Source organism: Melanerpes formicivorus, unplaced genomic scaffold (genome assembly GCF_026170545.1).
Source record: "Melanerpes formicivorus ecotype bairdi unplaced genomic scaffold, bMelFor1.0.p_v2 SCAF_29, whole genome shotgun sequence".
Lineage (NCBI taxonomy): Eukaryota > Metazoa > Chordata > Aves > Piciformes > Picidae > Melanerpes > Melanerpes formicivorus.
In genome coordinates this window covers 439,606-462,954 of record NW_027142381.1, presented here as the reverse complement: position 1 = coordinate 462,954, position 23,349 = coordinate 439,606, and the positions used below count along the sequence as shown (strand labels likewise).

The 23,349-nt window shown below is 49.5% G+C and overlaps 1 protein-coding gene across 1 annotated transcript in view; it reads left to right on the top strand.

Annotated features, from left to right (window-relative positions):
- Positions 1-21,469, top strand: part of GALNT17 (polypeptide N-acetylgalactosaminyltransferase 17) — a 298,218-nt gene extending 276,749 nt beyond the window's left edge. Inside the window, exons 8-11 of the mRNA XM_068154430.1 lie at positions 2,526-2,663; positions 5,836-5,931; positions 18,255-18,422; positions 19,326-21,469. Coding sequence (XP_068010531.1) covers positions 2,526-2,663; positions 5,836-5,931; positions 18,255-18,422; positions 19,326-19,454 — 531 coding nt within the window. The 3' untranslated portion in view covers positions 19,455-21,469. The remainder of the gene's footprint in view (positions 1-2,525; positions 2,664-5,835; positions 5,932-18,254; positions 18,423-19,325) is intronic.
- Positions 21,470-23,349: the final 1,880 nt, after the last annotated feature.

The window sequence follows — 23,349 nt, the reverse complement described above, 5'->3', positions numbered from 1 at the left end:
CCTTTGGAGAGGCAGTGAGCTGCCTTCAGGACTGAGTGATTTCAGAGCTCTCTTAAATACTGGTTGCAAGATCCAAACGCCCGTAGGCAGAGACCATAAATTACTGCGGGTTCAGCCCCAGTCCCTGGGCTGATTCTTTTTCTTCTTAGAGACGAGGCACCCTACTCCTGCTCAGCAACAGCTTTGGAGTGCAGGAAAAAGAGCTGAAAGTTCATCAGAAGCCCCAGGTCCTGTATGGCTTGGAAAAGGCAGCACCACCCGAATCAGCACTGGGTGGGTGGGTGGGTCTGGGGAAGCAGATCTGGGTCACCCTAAAAACAATTGGAGGTTTTTATATAGATCCTAGCAGTCAAATGAGGGTTTAATTTTAGAGAAGCCTAGTGTGACAGGTGGTGGTGTGCAGGGGGTTATGGATATATACTGAATTCCTTTGCCACGTTGCTATATTCAAACCCAAGCCGAACGCCCTACACTGGGTATTTCAGGTGCTGCCTGGTTTGTGGTCCTACTTTGCTTTGCATCCCATCTCGCCCACTCAGATTGCAGCCTGTCCTACCTATCCACACTGAATCATCTTTATTTTTACCTATGAGCTACCAGTCACACACTCTAAACCGGTGTCTTCTCTAAAGCAGTGAATAATTCATTAGAAGATCATTACAAGCATTGTAATGGAAAATTGCTTTCCCAGCTCTCCTTTAATGACAAGAAGACAAGAGCAGGAAGCTAAAACAAAGGAGAAACCCAGGCACCTGCAAATGGGGCTGCGGTGAACCTTTGGGCTCCTTCACCTGGCTGCTGAATTAGTCGCCCAAGCTCTGTGATGGAATAAAAAGGTGAGGGGGAGCAGCTCTCCAGCCCCTGCTGCTGGCTCCTGGAAGATTATCCCTTCAGGACAAATATCCTGGCTTTGTCTGCTTTTAAAGCAGCTCAAGCAGTGGGGTTCCTCTGTGTCTCCAGGGAGACTATTTCACCGTGTAATTGTCCAAATCATCAAGAGGTTTTTCTAGAGGTTCAGACTGAAGTTCTCTTCTGTAATTTTGATCCTTTATTCTTGGCTCTCTGCCTTTATTATATCTGAATCTTACACTTCTCTGGTGGTTTTTTTCCCCCCCCTTTTCTTCCCCCCCTTGATTTTAGACCTTTTAAATGTGCTGCCCTTCGTGTAGCATCTTGGTAAGGTCACACACTCATGGTGTGTAAGGGGAAAGGTTTTGATGCTGAGTGCACAGACAGGGGTTTGCACTTCCAGGATTCAACACATCACCATCTTTCAAACCCTCAAGTCCATTTGGTGTTAAGCTCCTCTGGAAGTCCTGTACATCAATACCTAAAAAGGGAGGTGAGATCTTGTACAAACACTTTGCTGTTGTGCTTGTTGACAGGACTCAACTTCTCTCAGATGGATCCAAAACCCAGGGCAAGCTGTGAGAAGATTCACCTCTGTTTCACTGCACTTTTCTTACTTGCTTCAAAACCTTTTCTCCTCCATCTGAGTTCTCTTTTCCAAATGACCTCCTGGAACCAAAACATGTCCAATTGTTCAGCCTGGAGCAAAGAAAGCTCTGGGGAGACCTTGTAGTGGCTTTCCAGTACATGAAAGGGGCTACAAGAAAGCTGGGGAGGGACTTTATATAAGGGCTAGTAGTGATAGGATGAGGAGGAATGGATTGAAGCTCGAGGAGGGCAGATTTAGAATGGAGATTAGGAAGTTCGTTATGGAGTGAGGGTGCTGAGACACTGCAATAGGTTGCCCATGGAGGTAGTGATAGGATGAGGAGGAATGGATTGAAGCTCAACCATGGCAGATGTAAAATGAAGATTAGGAAGTTCTTTATGGAGTGAGGGTGCTGAGACACTGCAACAGGTTGCCCATGGAGGTAGTGATAGGATGAGGAGGAATGGATTGAAGCTCAACAAGGGCAGATGTAAAATGGAGATTAGGAAGTTCTTTGAGGAGTGAGGGTGGTGAGACACTGCAACAGGTTGCCCATGGAGGTTGTGATAGGATGAGGAGGAATGGATTGAAGCTCAACAAGGGCAGATGTAAAATGGAGATTAGGAAGTTCTTTATGGAGTGAGGGTGGTGAGACACTGCAACAGGCTGCCCCCTCCCTGGAGGCGTTCAGAGCCAGGCTGGATGAGGCCTTGAGCAACATGGGCTGGTGGAAGGTGTCCCTGCCCATGTCAGGGGGTTTGGAACTAGCTAATCATTAATGTCCCTTCCAACTCAAACCCTCACTCCAGTGACCACTGCAAAAAGGCCTTCAAAACCTGTGAGAGAAGGCTGTGTCTCCTCCTCACTGTGGCTGTGAAGCTCAAGATTTCCTTCTGACTTCTGTGAGGACGATTTCAATTTGGACCCACGTGCTAACGTTCCCCTGGCACGGCCTCTCCGTGGAGTTACTCAGCTGTTGGCAGTTTCCAGGCAGCTTGGGAGTGATCTCAGACCTCAGTGAAATATGTTCTTCAACAACCTTCTGAAGAGTGATTCAGTGACGTGTTCTGTCTCTGTTTTTTTCCAGAACCCAGGTATTGACATCGGGGATGTTTCCGAGAGGAAAGCATTAAGGAAGAGCTTGAAGTGTAAGAATTTCCAGTGGTACCTGGACCATGTTTATCCAGAAATGAGAAGATACAACAACACCATTGCTTATGGGGAGGTAATTAAAGGCTGAGCAGTCCCTTAGATCAGACTGGTAATATCTACAGCTGGTGAGTCTCTGATGAGAAATAGCCTCAAAGGAGAGGAAGGCGAATCAAAAGCTGCTATTTGTGTGTAATTACATAAACTTACACAAATCTGCTCACAGCTTCTGCTGAAAACCTATTTGGGGATTAATTTCCCATCTTGGAGCCCATATAGAGGAAGCTATTTTAATGCCTTATTTACTGAATTGACAGAAAAATTATCTTTATTACCCATTGACTCCATGGATTAAGAGGCTGGATGTATATTTTTAATGCCTAGTTGTCTTCTTAAACCCTTTGACTTAAGCTCGGCCTAATTCCTTACAAGGTCTCTGTAGGATACAGTGTGTTGTCACAACAGCTTAAGGCTGAGATAAAGCAAGGAGAGTTAATTTAATCTCTGCTGGTTTTGAGGCTGTACTGGGGATATAAAACCAGGCATTAATGGGAGCTAATAACACTCTGCTGCAGAAGGTCTCATGGAAGAGTGACAGCTTGAGAAGGCTCCTAGAATGGAATGGAATGGAATGGAATGGAATGGAATGGAATGGAATGGAATGGAATGGAATGGAATGGAATAGAATAGAATAGAATAGAATAGAATAGAATAGAATAGAATAGAATAGAATAGAATAGAATAGAATAGAATAGAATAGACCAGACCAGGTTGGAAGAGACCTTCAAGATCATCGTGTCCGACCTATCATCCAACACCACCTAAACAACTAACCCATGGCACCAAGCACCCTGTCGAGTCTCCTCCTGAGCACCTCCAATGATGGCGACTCCACCACCTCCCCGGGCAGCCCATTCCAATGAGCAATCACTCTCTCTGTGTAAAACTCCTCCTGACCTCCAGCCTGAACCTCCCCTGGCGCAGCCTGAGACTGTGTCCTCTTGTTCTGGTGCTGGCTGCCTGGGAGAAGAGACCAACTTCTGCCTGTCTACAACCTCCCTTCAGGTAGTTGTAGACAGCAATAAGGTCACCCCTGAGTTTCCTCTTCTCCAGGCTAAGCAGCTCCAGCTCCCTTTAGCCTCTCCTCACAGGGCTGTGTTCCAAGCCCCTCACCAACTTTGTTGCCCTTCTCTGGACATGCTCCAGCAAGTCAACCTCCTTCCTAACCTGAGGGGCCCAGAACTGGACACAGTACTCGAGATGTGGCCTAACCAGTGCAGTGTACAGGGGCAGAATGACCTCCCTGCTCCTGCTGGCCACACTGTTCTTAATGCAGGCCAGGATGCCATTGGCCCTCCTGGCTGCCTGGGCACACTGCAGGCTCATGTTCAGCCTACCATCAACCAGCACCCCCAGGTCCCTCTCTGCCTGGCCTCTCTCCAGCCGCTCTGACCCTGGAGAGCGGCCCAGAGAGCGGCCCCTGAAGTACAGCCTGAGCACCCCAGATGGGCATTAATGTTAAGAAAGATTTCTTATCAAAGTTACTTAATGCCTTCAAGCTAAAACCTCCCCCAAAAGTCCAACTCCTCTATGAGGGGAGCCTGGAGAGAGGATAGCTCAGCATCCTGGTGGCTGGGCTACAGTGGCCATTTGGCTTTGTGGCATGAACCTAGCACTTCCATGCTCCACCCAAAGTCTGTCTTTTGGTACTTGGTGGCTGGTTTGCCATCCCTGTTTGTCCTTCTGCATTGCTGTGGCGATTCAAAGGGGCTTGTGCTAGCAGAATGTTCGAGCACTGAGGTTTTGATAAAATACAGGCAATTCTGCCTTGATTTCAGGCTCCTGGCAACATGCTGGTGGCAGTCTAAAAATATGTTTGTTACCACCACACATGGCCAAATACAAAGAAAACTGTGCTCAAGGAAGTTGGCTGTTTTGAATGGTGATTATTACATAAAAGCAGTCAGCATTAAGCTCTGGATTTAAAGCAAACATGAGGCACACAAAACCTTTCCCTGCCTCCTTGTGCCTGGGGAGACAGGACCATATCTGTTCCTTCCCTAGCAGCAGAGGCTGGGGACATCACTGCACAGCAGTTTGGTGTCACAGAATCGTAGAACTGGTTTGGTTGGAAAAGACCTCTGAGATCATCAAGTCCAACCAACACCACAATGGCCACTAAACCATATCCCCAAGTGCCATGGCCACAGGTTTCTTGAACACCTCCAGGGATGGGGACTCCACCACCACCTCCCTGGGCAGCCTGCTCCCATCCCTGACCACTCTTGCAGGAAATAAATGCATCCACGTGCTGGGTTCTGCACATTGGCCACAGCAACCCCATGCAGTGCTACAGGCTGGGGACAGAGTGGCTGGAGAGCAGCCAGGCAGAGAGGGACCTGGGGGTACTGGTTGATGGTAGGCTGAACATGAGCCAGCAGTGTGCCCAGGTGGCCAAGAAGGCCAATGGCATCCTGGCCTGTATCTGGAAGAGTGTGGCCAGCAGGAGCAGGGAAGTCATTCTGCCCTGTGCTCAGCACTGCTTAGGCCACACCTTGAGTCCTGTGTCCAGTTCTGGGCCCCTCAGGTTAGGAAAGATGTTGAGATGCTGGAAGGTGTCCAGAGAAGGGCAAGAAAGCTGGGGAGGGGTCTGGAGCACAGCCCTGTGAGGAGAGGCTGAGGGAGCTGGGGTTGCTTAGCCTGGAGAAGAGGAGGCTCAGGGGAGACCTTCTTGCTCTCTCCAACTCCCTGAAGGGAGGTTGTAGCCAGGTGGGGGTTGGTCTCTTCTCCCAGGCAAGCAGCACTAGAACAAGAGGACACAGTCTCAAGCTGTGCCAGGGGATGTTTAGGCTGGATGATAGGAAGAAATTTTTCACAGAGAGAGAGATTGGCCATTGGGATGTGCTGCCCAGGGAGGTGGTGGAGTCCCCCATCACTGGAGGTGTTTAGGAGGAGACTGGATGGGGTGCTTGGTTGCATGGTTTAGTTGATTAGATGGTGTTGGGTGACAGGTTGGACTTGATGATCTTCAAGGTCTCTTCCAACCTGGTTTTCTATTCTATTCTATTCTATTCTATTCTATTCTATTCTATTCTATTCTATTCTATTCTATTCTATTCTATTCTATTCTATTCTATTCTATTCTATTCTATTCTATTCTAAGAGACAGGGCCACAAGGCTGCTTATCTTGGTGTCTTATCTCCAAAGAGACAGAGCTACATAACTCTGCACTTTGCATTTCTTACAGCTTCGAAACAACAAGGCCAAAGACGTCTGCCTTGACCAGGGCCCACAGGAGAACCACACAGCAATACTGTACCCATGCCACGGCTGGGGGCCGCAGGTGAGGAGCTGCTCTGGCTGGGGCCACCTCTTCTGGGAGCACTGGGATGGGCAGGGGACAGAGCAAGGATGTGCAGCTTGTGTGTTGGCTTCTCTCACAGACATCTAAGGCACAAGGTTGTTGTTGAAAGTGTTTCAGCTATCAAAGGGCATTTTCCCAGCTACCTTTCGGTAGCTATGTGCTGGATTACCATAATCATGCCAAAGCTGCAAGTGAAAAATAAAGCATAATTCATGAAAATATTCCAGATGAAGAATGCTGAAAGCCAACAGCAGCTGAGCAGAGCAGGACATACACAAGCAGAGCATTCCACCCAGCAGAGGAAAAACCTACCAACAGGGTAAAGACAGCAAGCTGGGGGTTTTTAATGGGGTGATAATTAGCCACTGCAGCTTGGCTGGGATGTACCAGAGTTTTCTAGCAATCCTTTTGCTTCTCCAAAAGTTTTGGAGCAACCCAATAGCTTCTTATCCTAAATTTTAGGGAAATTGTGGATGCCTCCTCCCTGGATGTGTTCAAGGCCAGGTTGGACATGGCCTTGAGCAATGTGGTCTAGTGGAACTTGTCCCTGCTCATGGCAGGGGGGTTGAACTAGATGATCTTGTAAGATCCCTTCCAACCCAAATCATTCTGTTACTCTATAATTCCATGGATCTATGATCTCTTACCTATCCAGCAGGATAGGTACTGGGGGCAATGGGACAGGATAGGGGAAAAAGGGATAGGACAGGACTGGGAGGAATGGAACAAAACTAGAAGTGGGTAGATTCAGACTGAATGTTAGGAAGAAGCTCTTCCCCATGAGGGTGGTGAGAGCCTGGCACAGGCTGCCCAGGGAGGTGGTGGAAGCCTCCTGCCTGGAGGTGTTTGCAGCCAGGCTGGAGGTGGCTGTGAGCAACCTGCTGCAGTGTGAGGTGTCCCTGCCCATGGCAGGGGGGTTGGAACTGCCTGAGCCTTGAGGTCCCTTCCAACCCTAACAATTCTCTGATTCTATGATCATCACTTAAAGACATCTAACATCATGAAATATCATCTAGCTAAAAGTTAGTGATAATCATAGAATCAACAAGGTTGGAAAAGACCTCAAAGATCAGGCCTTTTCTATAGTTCTTTCTTTTCCCTGCCATGTTTAAAGAGGAAAGCAACATGAGAATGCTACTGCTTTGGTAACTGTAGAGGTGGAACAACATTGTGTACAACAGTAGCTCTGTCACTGTTGGTGTCTGCTAAAACCAACAGCAGGCTTCAGGCTGGTCTTTCAGGACACTGCATCTAGGGCAGATTAGGGAGTGCCAGGATCCAGCAGTACTGAAGGATTCCTAGATTGATATATTCATGGAATAGTTTGAATTGGAAGGGACCTTAAAGATAATCCAGTCCCAACTCCCTGGCCATGGGCAGGGACACCTCCCACTAGCCCAGGTCTTGAACACCTTCAGGGAGGCATCCACAACCTCCCTGGGCATCCTGTTCCAGTGTCTCACCACCCTCACTGTAGAGAATTCCTTCCTAATCTCCAGTCTAAATCTGCCCTTCTCAAGCTTCAATCCATTCCCCCTCTTCCTGTCACTCCCAGCCCTTATCAAAAGTCCCTCCCCAGCTCTCCTGTAGCCCCTTTCAGGTACTGGAAGGCTGCTCCCCAGAGCCTTCTCTTCTCCAGGCTGAACAGCCCCAACTCTCCCAGCCTGTCTCCATAAGAGAAGTTCTCCAGCCCTCTGATCATCTTCATGGCCTCCTCCAGACCCTCTCCAACAGCTGCATATCCTTCTTGTGCTGTGGGCTCCAGACCTGGACACAGTGCTCCAGGTGGGGTCTCATGAGAGCAGAGTGGAGGGAGAGAATCGCTTCTCTCATTCTGCTGGTCAAATTTCATTTGATGTTCCTTTTCAGCTAATAAAAATGTATAATTGATGTGTGAGGAGCCCACTCTCACAACATGGGTTTCCAGGCTCACAGGGACTACCTAATCTCAAAGCTCATCTGAGCCTGAACTGCAAACTTCAGGAGCCACCTGAGCCTAGGAGCCTGCTGCAGCAGTCCTTTGGGGCAGAAACAAATCTCACTTTGCTTTCTCTTTGCCTTTAAACAAAGATCAGTCAACTGTGGCTGATTGAGCCACTGCTAAATATAACCTAGCTCTGCTTAAATGCACAAAGGGGTTTTTTTCTTAAATGGCACAAACTGTCTCCTGGACTTTCTGGATGGAAACTTGAACCTCTAAGTGCATTATAGTAGGAGAAACCAAATTAGGCTGACATTGCTAACCCTGGGCTTTAGGATGATGGGTGGCTAAAAGCAGGTTGTTTGTCTTTTCCTTAGGTGATTTTGTGATTGAACTGAAGGATGTACTCAGCACTGGTTAGGCCACACCTTGAGTCTTGTGTCCAGTTCTGGGCCCCTCAGTTTAAGAAGGACATTGGGACTCTTGAATGTGTCCAGAGAAGGGCAACGAGGCTGGGGAGGGGTCTAGAGCACAGCCCTGTGAGGAGAGGCTGAGGGAGCTGGGGTTGCTTAGCCTGGAGAAGAGGAGGCTCAGGGGAGACCTTCTTGCTCTCTCCAACTCCCTGAAGGGAGGTTGTAGCCAGGAGAGGGTTCATTCTTCTCCCAGACAACCAACATCAGAAGAAGAGGACACAGTCTCAAGCTGTGCCAGGGGAAGTTTAGGCTGGAGGTGAGGAAAAAGTTCTTCCCAGAGAGAGTTGTTAGGCATTGGAATGTGCTGCCCAGGGAGGTGGAGGAGTCCCCATCCCTGGAGGTGTTCAAGAGGGGATTGGATGTGGCACTTGGAGCCATGGTTTAGTAGTCATGAGGTCTTAGGTGACAGTTTGGACCTGATGATCTTTGAGGTCTTTTCCAGCCTTATTGATTCTCTGATTCTCTGATGTTTTCATTACCTGCCTCATGTTCTGAAGCTCCCTTTGGCTTTGTTGTTGCATAAGCTCAGCAGAGGTTTCTCTTGGTTTTTCCACCTCCACATTGTCCCTTCTTGCTGCAGCTGAGAGCCAGTCCTTGGCAGTTCCTTTGTTTTGTGATACATGCAATTAGTGTAGCTGCTTGAAAATGCCTATTTTTTCCCCCCCCTTTGAGTAGCTATCAGTGAGTGCAGAAGCTCTGAAATTAGCCTTTTGCAGAAAGCATGGGCAAAGGCACACAGGAGAAATTGGACTTTCACTGCTCCTGTTTAATTAATGGGCTGTGTGTTGTAATTTATTGCTGGGAATATAATTAGAGTAATGTAAATACTTTGTTCAAATAGCTCACTTGTTTTATACATACATCTACTGAAGAAAAAAACACAACACAAGGGCTTGCAATTCCTTCTGAGCTGTTCAGCATCTGAAAGCACAGAGTGGAGCCTTTGCTCAAGGTTCATGTGGTCTCCAAAACTCCTCACTTCTCTCCTGATACTGGGATCCTAAAAAGAAAAGGCTAAAGCAGGGTCACCCACAGCAGCTTGCCCAGGATGGCAATGTCCAAGCAGGTCTGAAAACTCTCCAGAGAAGGAGGCTCCACAACCTGTCTGGGCAGCCTGTTGCAGGGTTCCAGCACCCTCACGACAAACAAGATTCTCCTCCTGTTCAGATGGAACCTCCTGGCTTCCAGTTTGTGCCTGTTTCTCCTTACCCTGTGCCTGGGCACCACTGAAAAGCTTCATCCTCTTGCCCCCACCCTTTCTGAGCCTTGAGAAGGACCTCTTTTGGGCTGCTCTTCTCCAGGTTAAAGAAAGAGAGAGTGAAAGAGAGGGTGAGAAGGAGGTCAGTTCCAGGGCTCTCAGCCTTTCCTCCTCACAGAGATGCTCCAGGCCCCTCAGCATCTTTGGAGCCTTCACTGGACTCTCTCTAGTAGTTCCCTGTCCCACTTGAACTGGAGAGCCCAGAATTGGGGGCACTATTCCAGCTGTGGCCTGTCTAGGAGGGAGAGGAGGACCTCCCTCGACCTGCTGGTCACTCTCTTCTTCATAAGCCCCAAGATACAGTTAACCTTCTTGGCCTTGAGGGCACACTGCTGGCTCCTGGGGATGGATATTCACTAGTTATTAAATCTGTATTACCTACATTAACTATATAACTGCTTTGTATCCTGACTTTCTGCTCTGCTGGTGACTCCAATCAGTTTAAGCTAAGCATGTAATATCCAGATGGATGCAGTTAGGTGTGATGGATGTATCCCAGGGAAGTGGTGGACTCACCATCCCTGGAAGCACTCAAAACCTGGGCAGATGTGGCTCGCTGGGACATGCGCTGGTGGTCATGGAGGTGTGGGTAGAAGTGATCAGTGTTTTCAAGAGCTGCTCCAGACAGTGTCCTAGCTCTCACTGCCTGCTAAGCATCTTAGTCAAACTCCAGGAAGCAGATGAAGCCAGGGAGGGGCTGAACAAACAGCAAAAGACAAATGCGGAGGGACCAGCCTGAGTAAACACCTGAAGGAGTTACCCCCCAGCCTGGCACAGGACAAGAAATGAAGAGAAAGACTGAGAGAAAGAACCAGAGAAAAACCATTACAAAAATATTAACAAGCTAACCAGTTAGAAGTGATTAATATTGATGAGCTCTTCAATCCCTTAATCAATGTAAGTGGCCCAAAGCCACATCCCCAAACAGAAACACTGACTCATAGCCACATCCTCTTACAAACACCTTCCCAGCTAAAACTCCACCTTGCAAAGACTCCCCTACTCCCCACCTTCAGGTACCACTCTGGGGGGGCTGCTTTTCCCCCAGGGGACCCACAGCCCCCAGGGATGCTGGGGAAGTGGAAGGGTGCATTGGTCACACCAGCACCCACTGCATCACTGAGGCTGCTCTCCAAGCTGGCACCACCAATCCATCTTCCTTGATTGCTGTTTCCATTTCACTTACTGATCTTAGAGGTCTTTTTCAACTTTTCTCATCCTATGATCCCATTCCTGTATCCAAATGTGGAGGAGATCTTGGTCTTTGCTCACAGCACTCCTGCTGTAGCATCTATTAGTGGGGGAACTGCTTGGGTTTTCTCTGTAGCTTCCCTTTCTCCCTACTTTCATTTCATAGAATCAGAGAATCAGAGAATCAATAAGGTTGGAAAAGACCTTAAAGATCATCAAGTCCAACCTGTCACCCAACACCTCATGACTACTAACCATGGCACCAAGTGCCACATCCAAACCCCTCTTGAACACCTCCAGGGACAGGGACTCCACCACCTCCCTGGGCAGCACATTCCAATGGCCAACAACTCTCTCTGGGAAGAACTTTCTCCTCACCTTGAGCCTAAACCTCCCCTGGCACAGCTTGAGACTGTGTCCTCTTGTTCTGGTGCTGCTTGCCTGGGAGAAGAGACCAACTCCTCCCTTCAGGTAGTTGTAGAGAGCAAGAAGGTGTCCCCTGAGCCTCCTCTTCTCCAGGCTAAGCAACCCCAGCTCCCTCAGCCTCTCCTCACTGGGCTGTGCTCAAGACCTCTCTGCAGATTCATTGCCCTTCTCTGGACATCTTCAAGTGTCTCAATGTCCTTCTTAAATTGAGGGGCCCAGAACTGGACACTGGACTCAAGGTGTGGGATTTCACAGAATCACAGAATTGGATCTGGAAGTGCTGAAGGTGTCCAGAGAAGGGCCACGAGGCTGAGCAGAGGGCTGGAGCTGCTCTGCTATGGAGACAGACTGAGGGAGTTGGGAGTGGTAGGAGTTGTTCAGTCTGGAGAAGAGAAGACTCCGAGGAGACCTAATTGTGGCCTTCCAGTATCTGAAGGGGGCTCCAAGAAAGCTGGGGAGGGACTTGTACAGTGTCAGGGAGGGATAGGACTGGGGGGAATGGAACAAAACTTGAAATGGGTAGACTGAGATTGGATGTTAGGAAGAAGTTCTTCCCCATGAGGGTGGTGAGAGCCTGGGACAGGGTGCCCAGGAAAGTGGTGGAAGCCTCATCCCTGGAGGTTTTGAAGGCCAGGCTGGATGGGGCTGTGAGCAACCTGATCTAGTGTGAGGGGTCCCTGCACTTCCACGTCAAGTCATTATCAGCTTTGCTGATGAAGGATCCTTTCATCCTGTAATTATATTCAGGCTACTTGTGGAATTTCCCCCCCTCCTTACCCCCCTTCTTGATGGCTTCATCTTTTAAGCAGTAGATCATGGGAACACCTTGCTGTAATGATGTATTACACTAATAATACAGTAATACCTCATTGGAGTGACAGAGCTGTGGTGATATATTAAGGTGATAGAAAGCACTCTAATACCATAAAACTTAAGATAATGTTCACCCAGCAGAGCATTTCATTTAATTAGAGGCTAAAATATGTTTTGCCCATTTAGGCCTCAGAACTTGAGGACAAAACCCATCAATACAGAGATCATTTGGGACATGGCAGCAGCAAGGGTGACAAACCAGCACATCAGATTAAATTGTGTTCAAAGAAAAAGACTGGGTGCTTTCCTTGGGCTTGCTAATTGATGATCTGCTCTGTGCAGAAAGGAAGCTAAACAACCCGAAATTATTTTCCAATCCAGTCAATGAAGGTCATCAAGGCTTTTATTTCCCAGGTGCTAAGATGTCTAATTAGCTTCCTCCCATCCCCGAGATGCAGCCAGCCAGAAACAGCAATCAAGGAAGATGGATTGGTGGTGCCAGCTTGGAGAGCAGCCTCAGTGATGCAGTGGGTGCTGGTGTGACCAATGCACCCTTCCACTCCCCCAGCATCCCTGGGGGCTTGTGGGTCCCCTGGGGGAAAAGCAGCCCCCCCAGAGTGGTACCTGAAGGTGGGGGGTAGGATGGTCTTTGCAAGGTGGAGTTTTAGCTGGGAGGGTGTTTGTAAGAGGATGTGGCTATGAGTCAGTGTTTCTGTTTGGGGATGTGGCTTTGGGCCACTTACATTGATTAAGAGGTTGAAGAGCTCATCAATATTAATCACTTCTAACTGGTTAGCTTGTTAATATTTTTGTAATGGTTTTTCTCTGGTTCTTTCTCTCAGTCTTTCTCTTCATTTCTTGTCCTGTGCCAGGCTGGGGGGTAACTCCTTCAGGTGTTTACTCAGGCTGGTGCCTCCACATTTGTCTTCTGCTGTTTGTTCAGCTCCTGCCTGGCCTCATCTGCTTCCTGGAGTCTGACTAAGTTGCTTAGCAGGCAGTGAGAGCTAGGACACTGTCTGGAGCAGCTCTTGAAAACATTGTTTGCTGCACTCTGTGGTGATGAGTCAGAGCTGCTTTCCATCTCTTTTCTGGGGCAAATCCAGATAGAAAGTGCTGGCCAGGCTGTAGCCACGCTCCCCACAGCTGCCCAAGAGGCCACCTCAAGTGCTGGTCTCTGCTCTTCATTTTCTTCCTTTTAATTGCTCAAGAAAAACCCAATGGCAGCAGGATTGGAGTCTCACCATAGGACTCCATTTACCTGAGAGCTTCAGCTCTTGCTGTCACCTTGTGGATGAGGCCCCAGCTCCCTCTGGAGAAGAGCAAAATACCAGTAGAAGAATTAAGCCATCAAAAGCAAACCAAATCCATAAATATCTCAGGAGCACGGTGGAGCTTGCACATTAGAGAGGAATTTGGGGAGTAACCACTCTAAGCTTTGACAGCTGAACAGGCTTCAAGCTTGCAATGGCTGTTGGGAGCCTCCACTGTGCTCAGAAGAGTAGATCAGATGTTAGGTGCTAGATCCAGACACACACCCAGGGCTGTATTTATCTGGCTACTAGACACAGCAGATGACACATCTAAGAAAGAGATGCACTTAATGCATTTTCCATAATCATGGAATCATAGAATCAATAAGGTTGGAAAAGACCTCAAAGATCATCAAGTCCAACCTGGCACCCAAGACCTCATGACTACTAACCATGGCTCCAAGTGCCACATCCAATCCCCTCTTGAACACCTCCAGGCATGGGGACTCCTCCACCTCCCTGGGCAGCACATCCCAATGGCTAACAACTCTCTCTGGGAAGAACTTTCTCCTCACCTCCAGCCTAAACTTCCCCTGGCACAGCTTGAGACTGTGTCCTCTTGTTCTGGTGCTGGTTCCTTGAAAGAAGAGACCAACCCCCACCTGGCTACAACCTCCCTTCAGGGAGTTGGAGAGAGCAAGAAGGTCTCCCCTGAGCCTCCTCTTCTCCAGGCTAAGCAACCCCAGCTCCCTCAGCCTCTCCTCACAGGGCTGTGCTCCAGACCCCTCCCCAGCTTTGTTGCCCTTCTCTGGACACCTTCAAGTCTCTCAATGTCCTTCTTAAATTGAGGAGCCCAGAGCTGGACACAGGACTCAAGGTGTGGCTTAACCAGTGCTGAGTACAGAGGCACAATGACTTCCCTGCTCCTGCTGGCCACACTATTCTTGATGCAGGTCTCCCTGCATCCCCCCAGCCATTCCCTACGTCAGGAAAGATTTGCTTTTTGCTCTACTTATTTTCCCCCACCACATCAGGCAGCAGCATGTAAGAGCAGAAATTGTGTTGCCTTGTGGGCATTAGGCCAACTGTCTGAAGATGAGCTGCCAAACCTCATTAGAAAGGGAAGTGTCTAGCACACTAATTAAGTACGTGGTAGGAAACATTTTGGATACAAGAGAAGGAGAGTAACTCACACTGCCCATTTGAGGCCTCTGGATGGTTTCTTCTGTCTGTCATGGAGAGGGCTTGTCTCATTTTTTTTCCTTTCTTTGTGTATCTCTTTCATCTGGCAAGACAAGCAGCCTCACCCTCTGTGTAGGTGCTGAAATGCAGATGGGTTGCCTGGCTGCAAACACCGAGAGCACCAGCTCACCTAAGGCTTGGGTCACTGAAACATCAAACTGCAAAAACCAAACAATGGGAATCTGAGCTTTCAGCTGGGCTCTAGATGCCCAAGGAGTCATTCCCAGGTTCTCCAGCCTCCCTTTGCTGGGGGCCCAACACTGCGTGAGCTGAGCTGAGCTTGCTGGTGGATCAGCAGGGGAAGAGAAAATCCATGGGAGGAGGAGGTGTTGGTCATATATTTAAGCTCTGCAGGCTGCCTTCCTTCCCATCCCTGCTGCACCAGCACAGCACTTTGGAGAAGGAATTACTGTAAAGCTGCAGAGCATTGTAGTCTTCTGTGTGGTTTGGGCTCAAGGTAAGGAGAAAGTTCTTCCCAGCAAGAGAGATTGGCCATTGGGATGTGCGGCCCAGGGAAGTGTTGGAGGCCCCATCCCTGGAGGTGTCTAAAAAGGGCCTGGATGTGGTACTTGGAGCCATGGTTTAGTTGTCAGGAGGTGTTAGGTATTAGGTAATAGGTTGGGCTTGATGGTCTCTGAGGTCTTTTCCAACCTTATTGATGCTGTGTTTCAATGATCACTTTGCCAAGAGATCTGGGGAGCAGAAGAACAGATGCTGCACTGCACTAATGTACTGTGCCCCACACCAGCACCAGCCCTGCACAGAGCAGGCTGCCCAGCATGCAGACCTCTGCATTCTACTGAATCCACCTCTGGCAAATGGACCTTGGTGAGATGTGAAGCATCACAGAATCATTAAGGTTGCAAAAGACCTCCAAGATGCTATCAAGTCCAACCCTCAACCCAGCACCACGATGCCCACAAAAGCATAGAATCACAGAATCAATAAGGTTGGAAAAGACCTCAGAGATCATCAAGTCCAACCTATCACCCACCACCTCATGACAACTAACCCATGGCTCCAAGTGCCACATCCAATCCCTTTTTGAACACCTCCAGGGATGGTGACTCCACCACCTCCCTGGGCAGCACATCCCAATGGCCAAATACTCTTAGTGGGAAGAACTTTCTCCTCACCTCCAGCCTAAACCTCCCCTGGCATGGCTTGAGACTGTGTCCTCTTGTTCTGGTGCTGGTTGCCTGGGAGAAGAGACCAACCCCCACCTGGCTCCAACCTCCCTTCTGGGAGTTGGAGAGAGCAAGAAGGTCTCCCCTGAGCCTCCTCTTCTCCAGGCTAAGCAACCCCAGCTCCCTCAGCCCCTCCTCTCAGGGCTGTGCTCCAGACCCCTCCCCAGCCTCATTGCCCTTCTCTGGACACCTTCAAGTGTTTCAATGTCCTTCTTAAACTGAAGAGCCCAGAACTGGACACAGGACTCAAGGTGTGACCTAACCAGTGCTGAGCACAGGGCACAAGGACTTCCCTGCTCCTGCTGGCCACACTATTCCTGATCCAGGCCAGGATGCCATTGGCCTTCTGTGGCCCAGAGTGCCACAGCTACACGGTTTTTGAACACCTCCAGGGGTGGTGACTCCATCACCTCCCTGAGCAGCCTGTTCCAATGCCTGACCACTCATTCTGTAGAGTAGAGGAGGTCTTGCTGTGATACACAACAAGTTGGCTAAATGTACAACTGAGGCACCAGGCACCAAGACAGAAGGGCAGCACAGGGGTCAGCCAAAGGGTTCAGCACACCTATAGCTGCAGCTGGAATCATGGAGGGAGGACAAAGCTTACTTCAGGCAGCCTAACTCTACCTACTGTTGCTGGAGTCAGACCCTGCTACATTGTTTTAACTTGATTTTCAGTGTTTAATTATTCCAACCAAGATAACCCAAACTCCCACTGTGATTTACTCTCTCTCCTTAAGCATCTGGGTCACAGATCTGCTCAGTTAATTAATGTGCTGAACTCTCCTGATTTGTCTGCTAGATAATGCATTGATTCATAATTTAAAGAAGCAGCTGTGTATATCTTTCCCCCTGAACTACAAAACCCAGGCTCCTGGCATTCATCTCCTTCCACTCCTGAATTTTAATGTGTATAAGGTAATATTTCTGGTGGGATTGCAAATAGAGGAACCCTTTGTGTGCAGCCCCACCACCATGGAAGGGCTGTGTCAGTGCCAGTGGTTCTGTGCCTTGCCCAACACCCCTGAGACCATCAGCACTGCCCCATGCTCCCAGCCTGCACTTCCTTGGCAGCCAAGGTGTGTCTTGGGAGCACTGGGTGGTCAGATCATAGAATCATACAATTGTTTTGGCTGAAAAAGGCCTCTAAGGTCAAGTCCAACATTCCACCTAACACCACCGTGGCCATTAAACCATGTTCCAAAGTGCCATGTGCAAACATTTCTTGACCATCTCCAGGGATGGTGACTCCCCCACCTCCCTGGGCAGCCTGTTCCAATGCCTGACCACTCTTGCAGGAAAGAAATATTTCCTGATATCCAAACTAACTTCCCCTGGCACACTTTCAAGCCATTTCCTCTTGTTCTATCACCTGATACCAGAGAGAAGAGACCAAGCCCCACCTCACTCCAACCTGCTTTTGAGGAGTTGTAGAGAGTCAACTCTCAGCCCTCTTCTCCAGGCTGAACAACCCCAGTTCCCTTGACCAGTCCTCACCAGACCAGCTCTCCAGACCCTTCACGAGTTTTGTTGATGCTGGGAGTTAGGTGCAATGCTGAGCTCTGGGGAAGGTCTGGGCTTGTGTCCCCAGGGAACAAGGCCAGTTACATATTGGTCCCTTTGGCTGCTGTTGCTCCCCGGCTGCTGTTGGAGCTGCCGGCAGCTGTGCCAGACACACCAACAGCTCTGTTTGCAGGCCAAAGCAATGCTGGCTGGCCTAGCATGTGAGAAGCCACAGACTTTTCCAGCATGACCATCTGAGCCAGCTGGCTCCAGCTGAAATCATCCATCCCCCCCAGCCTACAGGGTGTTCAGGCCCAAGAGAGTGCCTCATGGTGCATTTAAGGCTTAGAGCAAGGGCAATGAGGCTGGTGAGAATCCTCGAGCAGAAACCCTGTGAGGAGAGGCTGAGGGAGCTGGGGTTGTTTAGCCTGGAGAAGAGGAGGCTCAGAGGAGACCTTCTTGCTCTCTATATCTACCTGAAGGGAGGTTATAGCCAGGAGGGGGTTGGTCTCTTCTCCCAGGCAACCAGCACCAGAACAAGAGGACACAGTCTCAAGCTGTGCCAGGGGAATTTTATCCTTGAGGTGAGGAGAAAGTTCCTCCCAGAAAGAGTTGTTGGCCCTTGGGATGTGCTGCCCAGGGAGGTGGTGGAGTCCCCATCCCTGGAGGTGTTCAAGAGGGGATTGGACGTGGCACTTGAAGCCATGGTTGAGTTAGTCATGAGATGTTGGGTGGCAGGTTGGATTTGATGATCTCTGAGGTCTTTCCCAATCTTATTGATTCTATGATTCTATTCTTGGCATGTCACCTACAAAAACAGCCTCAAAACAACGAGAATAAAAGGCTGGGAAAAGGGGGGGGGGGGGGGGGGGGGGGAGGGGGCTGGGGGGTGCATAGCTCTTGTCAGTTCCACTTCTTCTGTGCACCATCTTGGTTTTTTTTCTCCTGATCTCTGCAAACTTGTCCTCTCCTCTATCACTCTTTCATGGTGTTCCAAAGATGCTGATGGTCTTCTTCCTCTGCTTTCCCCACCCCCAGCTTGCACGCTACACCAAGGAGGGATTCCTTCACCTCGGTGCCCTCGGGACCACCACGCTCCTCCCCGACACCCGCTGCCTGGTGGACAACGTGAAAAGCCGCTTCCCGCAGCTCCTCGACTGTGAGAAGGTCAAGAGCAGCCTCCACAAGCGCTGGAATTTCATACAGGTTTGTGATGAGTCTGCCATGGGTTCTGCCTCTCTGCTTCCCAAAGCATGGGACTGAGGCACGCTGTCTTTGGTGTCAGGTAACTGAAGGATCCCAGGCTCACAGGATGCTGAGGGTTGGAAGCGACCCAAAGAGATCATCGAGTCCAACCCGCTGCCAGAGCAGGACAATAGAATCCAGCACAGGCCACACAGGAATGCATCCAGATGGGGCTGGAAAGTCTCCAGACAAGGAGACTCCACAACCTCTCTGGGCATCGTGTTCCAGTGCTCTGTGAGCCTCTCAGGGAAGAAGTTCCTCCTCATGTTGAGGTGGAACCTCCTGGGCTGGAGTTTATATCCATTGCCCCTTGTCCTATCCCAGGGTGCAACTGAGCAGAGCCTGTCCCCTCCCTGCTGACCCCCAGCCCTCAGATATTTGTAAACATTTATTAAATCCCCTCTCAGTCTTCTCTTGTTGGCCATTGGGATGTGCTGCCCAGGGAGGTGGTGGAGTCCCCATCCCTGGAGGTGTTCAAGAGGGGATTGGACGTGGCACTTGGTGCCATAGTTTGTTAGTCAGGAGGTGTTGGGTGGCAGGTCAGACTTGATGATCTCTGAGGTCTTTTCCAACCTTATTGATTCTATGATTCTCTGATTCCAGTGCCTGAGAACCCTTTCTGGGAGGAAAGTTTTCCTAATATCCAACCTTGGCACATCTTGAGGCTGTTTCCTCATGTCCTGTCACTTGTTACGTGTGAGAGGAAACCAACCCCCACCTCACTCCAACCTCTTCTGGGGTAGTTGTAGAGGAGGATGAGGTCTCCCCTCAGCCTTCTCTTCTTCAGATTGAAAGGTTTGTTTCACAGGGAACCCCATGCCTTGAAGATTTTTAACACTTCCCTCCCCTTTCCTTTGATTCTAGAACGGTGCCATCCTGAACAAGGGGACTGGACGGTGCTTGGAAGTGGAGAACAGGGGCATGGCCGGCATCGATCTGATTCTTCGCAGCTGCACGGGACAAAGGTGGACAATTAAAAATGTCATCAAATAAAGGGTGGAAGAGTCAGAGGAGTTGGACTGGAAACACAGCTGACTTGGACTGACCTGCCTGGACTCCTTTGGAAAGGACAAAAATATCAATACAGAGCTTTATTCATGTTATTAGGAGAGGACATGGGGGAAATGGGCATTTGTGTCTTTTTATTGTATATTAGTCTCCCACAGCTGATTCCAACTGTGTGAAATTGGGTCAGAACTGCTATTTTCTTCTAGCAAGCACTCTAAAAGGTACCACTTATTTCTGCTGGAATGACTGTAATAAGCTCATGCAGTCTTGTGAGCATTTTACTGTCAGGAAATTGTTCCTTTCCCAGACAACACCACGCTCTCCCAAAGGGCCAGGTAGGTTTGCACCACCATTGGAGTTGAGAGACCTTGGATATAGCTGCCTGGCAAGCACCAAAACCACCATGCTGGTGAGTAGAAAAGGTTGCCAAGCCCCATGTGAGCAGAGTATTAAAGATGTGCTCTTTTGCTAGGTCCTCTCTCTCCTCCCTTTCTTGCCCTTGCATCCAGCAGTCCCTTTCTTCAGTGTGGGAGAGGCAAATCTCTCTCCAGTAGTTTCCATGGATCTTTCCAACCCTCAATCACAGATGGCATCAAACAAAATCCTACTGATCTCCCATTGCTCCCTCTCCCTTGCCCACACACTGCTGTTGACCAAACCAGCCCAGTGCAGCACCAGCCCCTCCCATGGAGACCCCAGGAGAGAAGATCCTGGATGTCTCCCTGTCTGCTTGTGCAGTAGCCTACCCTTACTCACCACACGATGAGTAAAGTTTGTGGGATGCTTCCTGCACCTGGTGAGCTGCGGTTCCACCTTGCCCTGCCAGCAGGGCCACTGGCCTGGCACTGTTCCCATGGAGACACACCTTTAGCCTTTTGGGTTTTTTGCTGGTTTAGAAGTGAGGGTGGATGTGCTGGTGTGTGCAACAGGCTGAGAGCAGGTGCTGTGGAAGAAAGTCTCTCCTGGGCTTCCCTCCCATGGAGGCTGTGGGGTTTGGGTTTAAGACATCCTTGCTCTGAATGAAGACATCCATAACTTGGTAGTGGTGTTCTCTTCCTGAGGCTTGAGCACTCCAACCCTGCCTGGCTAGTGTGTGGCTGTGGTCTAGGGCCACCTCAAACATTGCATGTCACCACAGACCTTCATGAGCTGTGGTGAAGTCAGGAAGCAAGAGGGAGGACAAGAGCCAAATGAAGGGCAGTTTGGCTGAAAAGCTTGACCTTGAAGTCGTTTGAGGCTTGTTAATAAATACAATGGGGTGATCTCACCTGCTTTTTTTTTTGGCCCACAGTCATCTTGGCTACCAGATCCACTCAGCCATCACGGAAGACCATAGATTGGGTTGGGGTCCTGATGTCTGGCTACCTGGAAAAGGGAACTGTGGTTGCTTTCCACGGGTGCCACACTGATGGGTACAGGCTTTGGTGGGGAGAGAGGAGAAGCCAGCCCATCTCCTGTCCTTCTCACAGAATAATACTCTTTCTGGTTGCCCTCTGGCTAGGGTGCACTAAAGTCTATTAATATATGAGCTGTAGATGTAAATATGTTTCCCAGCGCCGGGATGTGCACAGCGTCGTTTGCTGCAGAGCACTCATGCCTGTCTTCCATTTGCATCAGGATGAAGCTACCTGGATGTTTAATGACTTTAATTTTCAATGCCATGCAGCAGGTTTGTAAACTGATGTTTTAGTAATTTATTGAGCAGAAGCAGATACATTTCACTGTTCCTTCTACAGCAACGAGCATCACATAGGACTGGTTTGTTCATTTAGGCTTGACAAGACCTCTTCATCCGTTGGGGTTGCCTCTGAATTATCTTTCTTTCCCCCACACCCTCCCCCCTTGCCTTCCTTAAACAAGGTTTTACCTCTTGGTTGTCCTGAATTGCAGCATAGGGAATCAATGTAGATTTTTTTGCTCTCCTCTTTGCTGTTGCACCATCTCTTGTGTAATAAATTTTAGCCCTCAAAACAAAACCCAACCCAACCCCAACCAACCAACCAAGCAAGATGATCACAGTGTCTTTAGGTGCATGATGTGTTTCCCCTTGCATTTGTTGCTGCCTTCTAAGAAAAAAAAAACCAATAATGATTTAATAATGGAGTGAACTCCAGGGAAGTCTGGGGCATTTGAGACTTCAAAGCTATGGTTCAGAATGGTATCAAAATGCCCTTTAACTGAGCAATCAGTTTGCTGCCAGCCATCAGGAGAAGCCACACGTCGTTCAGTGCTGGGGAAAGCCTGCCCGGTTCAGGACAAACAACCAGAAAGCCCTTGGATGTTGCCTGTGCTGTAATTCCTGGTTCCTGGTCCAGCTCGAGTCCTGCCAGCGCTCAGGGCACCAGCAGATGGGCTTTGTCAGATTTAATTGTGGTGGTCTAAGGTGTCACGGCCCCCAGCCTTCCATCTGCTTCAGCTGCTGGAGGCTTCTGTCCCCGTCCCCGGCAGCAGAAATGAATGTGTGGCTACACCTCAGCTGCTGGAACTGGCAGGGCCTGCTGCAGCCACCAGGCAGGAGGGACTCGCTCCATTTATCGCTCTGGGTTGCCAGCCACAGTCACTCTGGGATGTCCACGTGGCTCCACTCAGGAGGTGGCAGCCCCTGGCACAAGCAAGGTGCACTGCCCAGCAGCTCCAGCTGCCCAGTGCCATTTGTGCTGCCTGCTGGAGATGGCATACATGAGCTTGGGAGCTTGCCTCTGGCAACACAGGACAACCTGGACTTGAGCATGCTGGTGGTGATGTGCTCTCTAATCCTTTAAAACATAAAGGTTTGGAGATGCCTTTCCTTAGTGCTCCATAAGGAAAACAAATGCCTGACTAGCCAGAAGGAAGGGGGTGGGGGGAAGGTGGAGGTGAACGCTTTGCTCCAAGGACCCTCGAGGTGGGGCAGAAAGCCTGCTGGGGTGGTTTGCCTGGTCTCACTGGTGTAACACAGAGTGCTTTCAAATGGCTGAAAAAGAAGCAGCAGGAGTGAAACCGGGATGAAAAGTGAGCATTTGATCTGCTGTGTCCCCGTGACTAAGTTCTGCTCCAGCCTTGGCCTGTGACATGCAGAGACGATCGCCAAGGCGATGACCCCAGGTCTGCGCCCTCCTGAAGTGTAGAAATCTTGTCTTAGAACTCTGGATCTGTTGCATCTTGTGCTTCTCTCTGATACTATGTTAATTGCTTTAAGAAAGTGATATCGAAGTGGTTCTTATTAAATATAAGATTTGAGCCTCGCCTCTCGAGTGCGTTTCCAAAGCTTGGCTGCTGATGAGCCGCAGAGGCAGGGGGGGGCAGGCCGCCTGCCTGTAACTTTATTGAATAGGAAAGTGCTGCTGCTGGAATGGAACTGCCATTTGGAAAAAAAAAAAAAATAAACAGAAATGGAAATGAAGGAGAAATCAAGAGAGATGGCCAATGCAGATTAACCTCCTCTTTCATCCTCACCCAGATCATGTGGTACCGTTCCACAAGCTGAAAAGAGACAAGGCGGCGTTCCTGTGCTCAGCCTTGGGGTGGGTTCTAAATGTACCCTGGAGATTGGGGCACTCCTTAGAACCCTTTTCTTACAGCCATGTTCTCCTACAACCCAGGTTGGACGGTGATGTGGTGTCCCTGTAAGGACAGCAAGGTGTGGGTAGGTGTATGCAAGATATATCTGGATGTCTTCACTGATCCACAGCCTGCATTGGTTTGGAAGGCATCCTCAGAGGTCATCTTGTCCAACCCCCCTGCAGTCAGCAGGGACACCTCCAACTGGATCAGGCTGTCCAGGGCCACATTGATTCTGATCTTGCATGTCTCCAGAGATGGGGCCTCGACCACATCTCTGGGCAGCCTGTTCTAGTGTTTCACCACCCTCACTGTAAAGGACTTCCATAGGATAGGATAG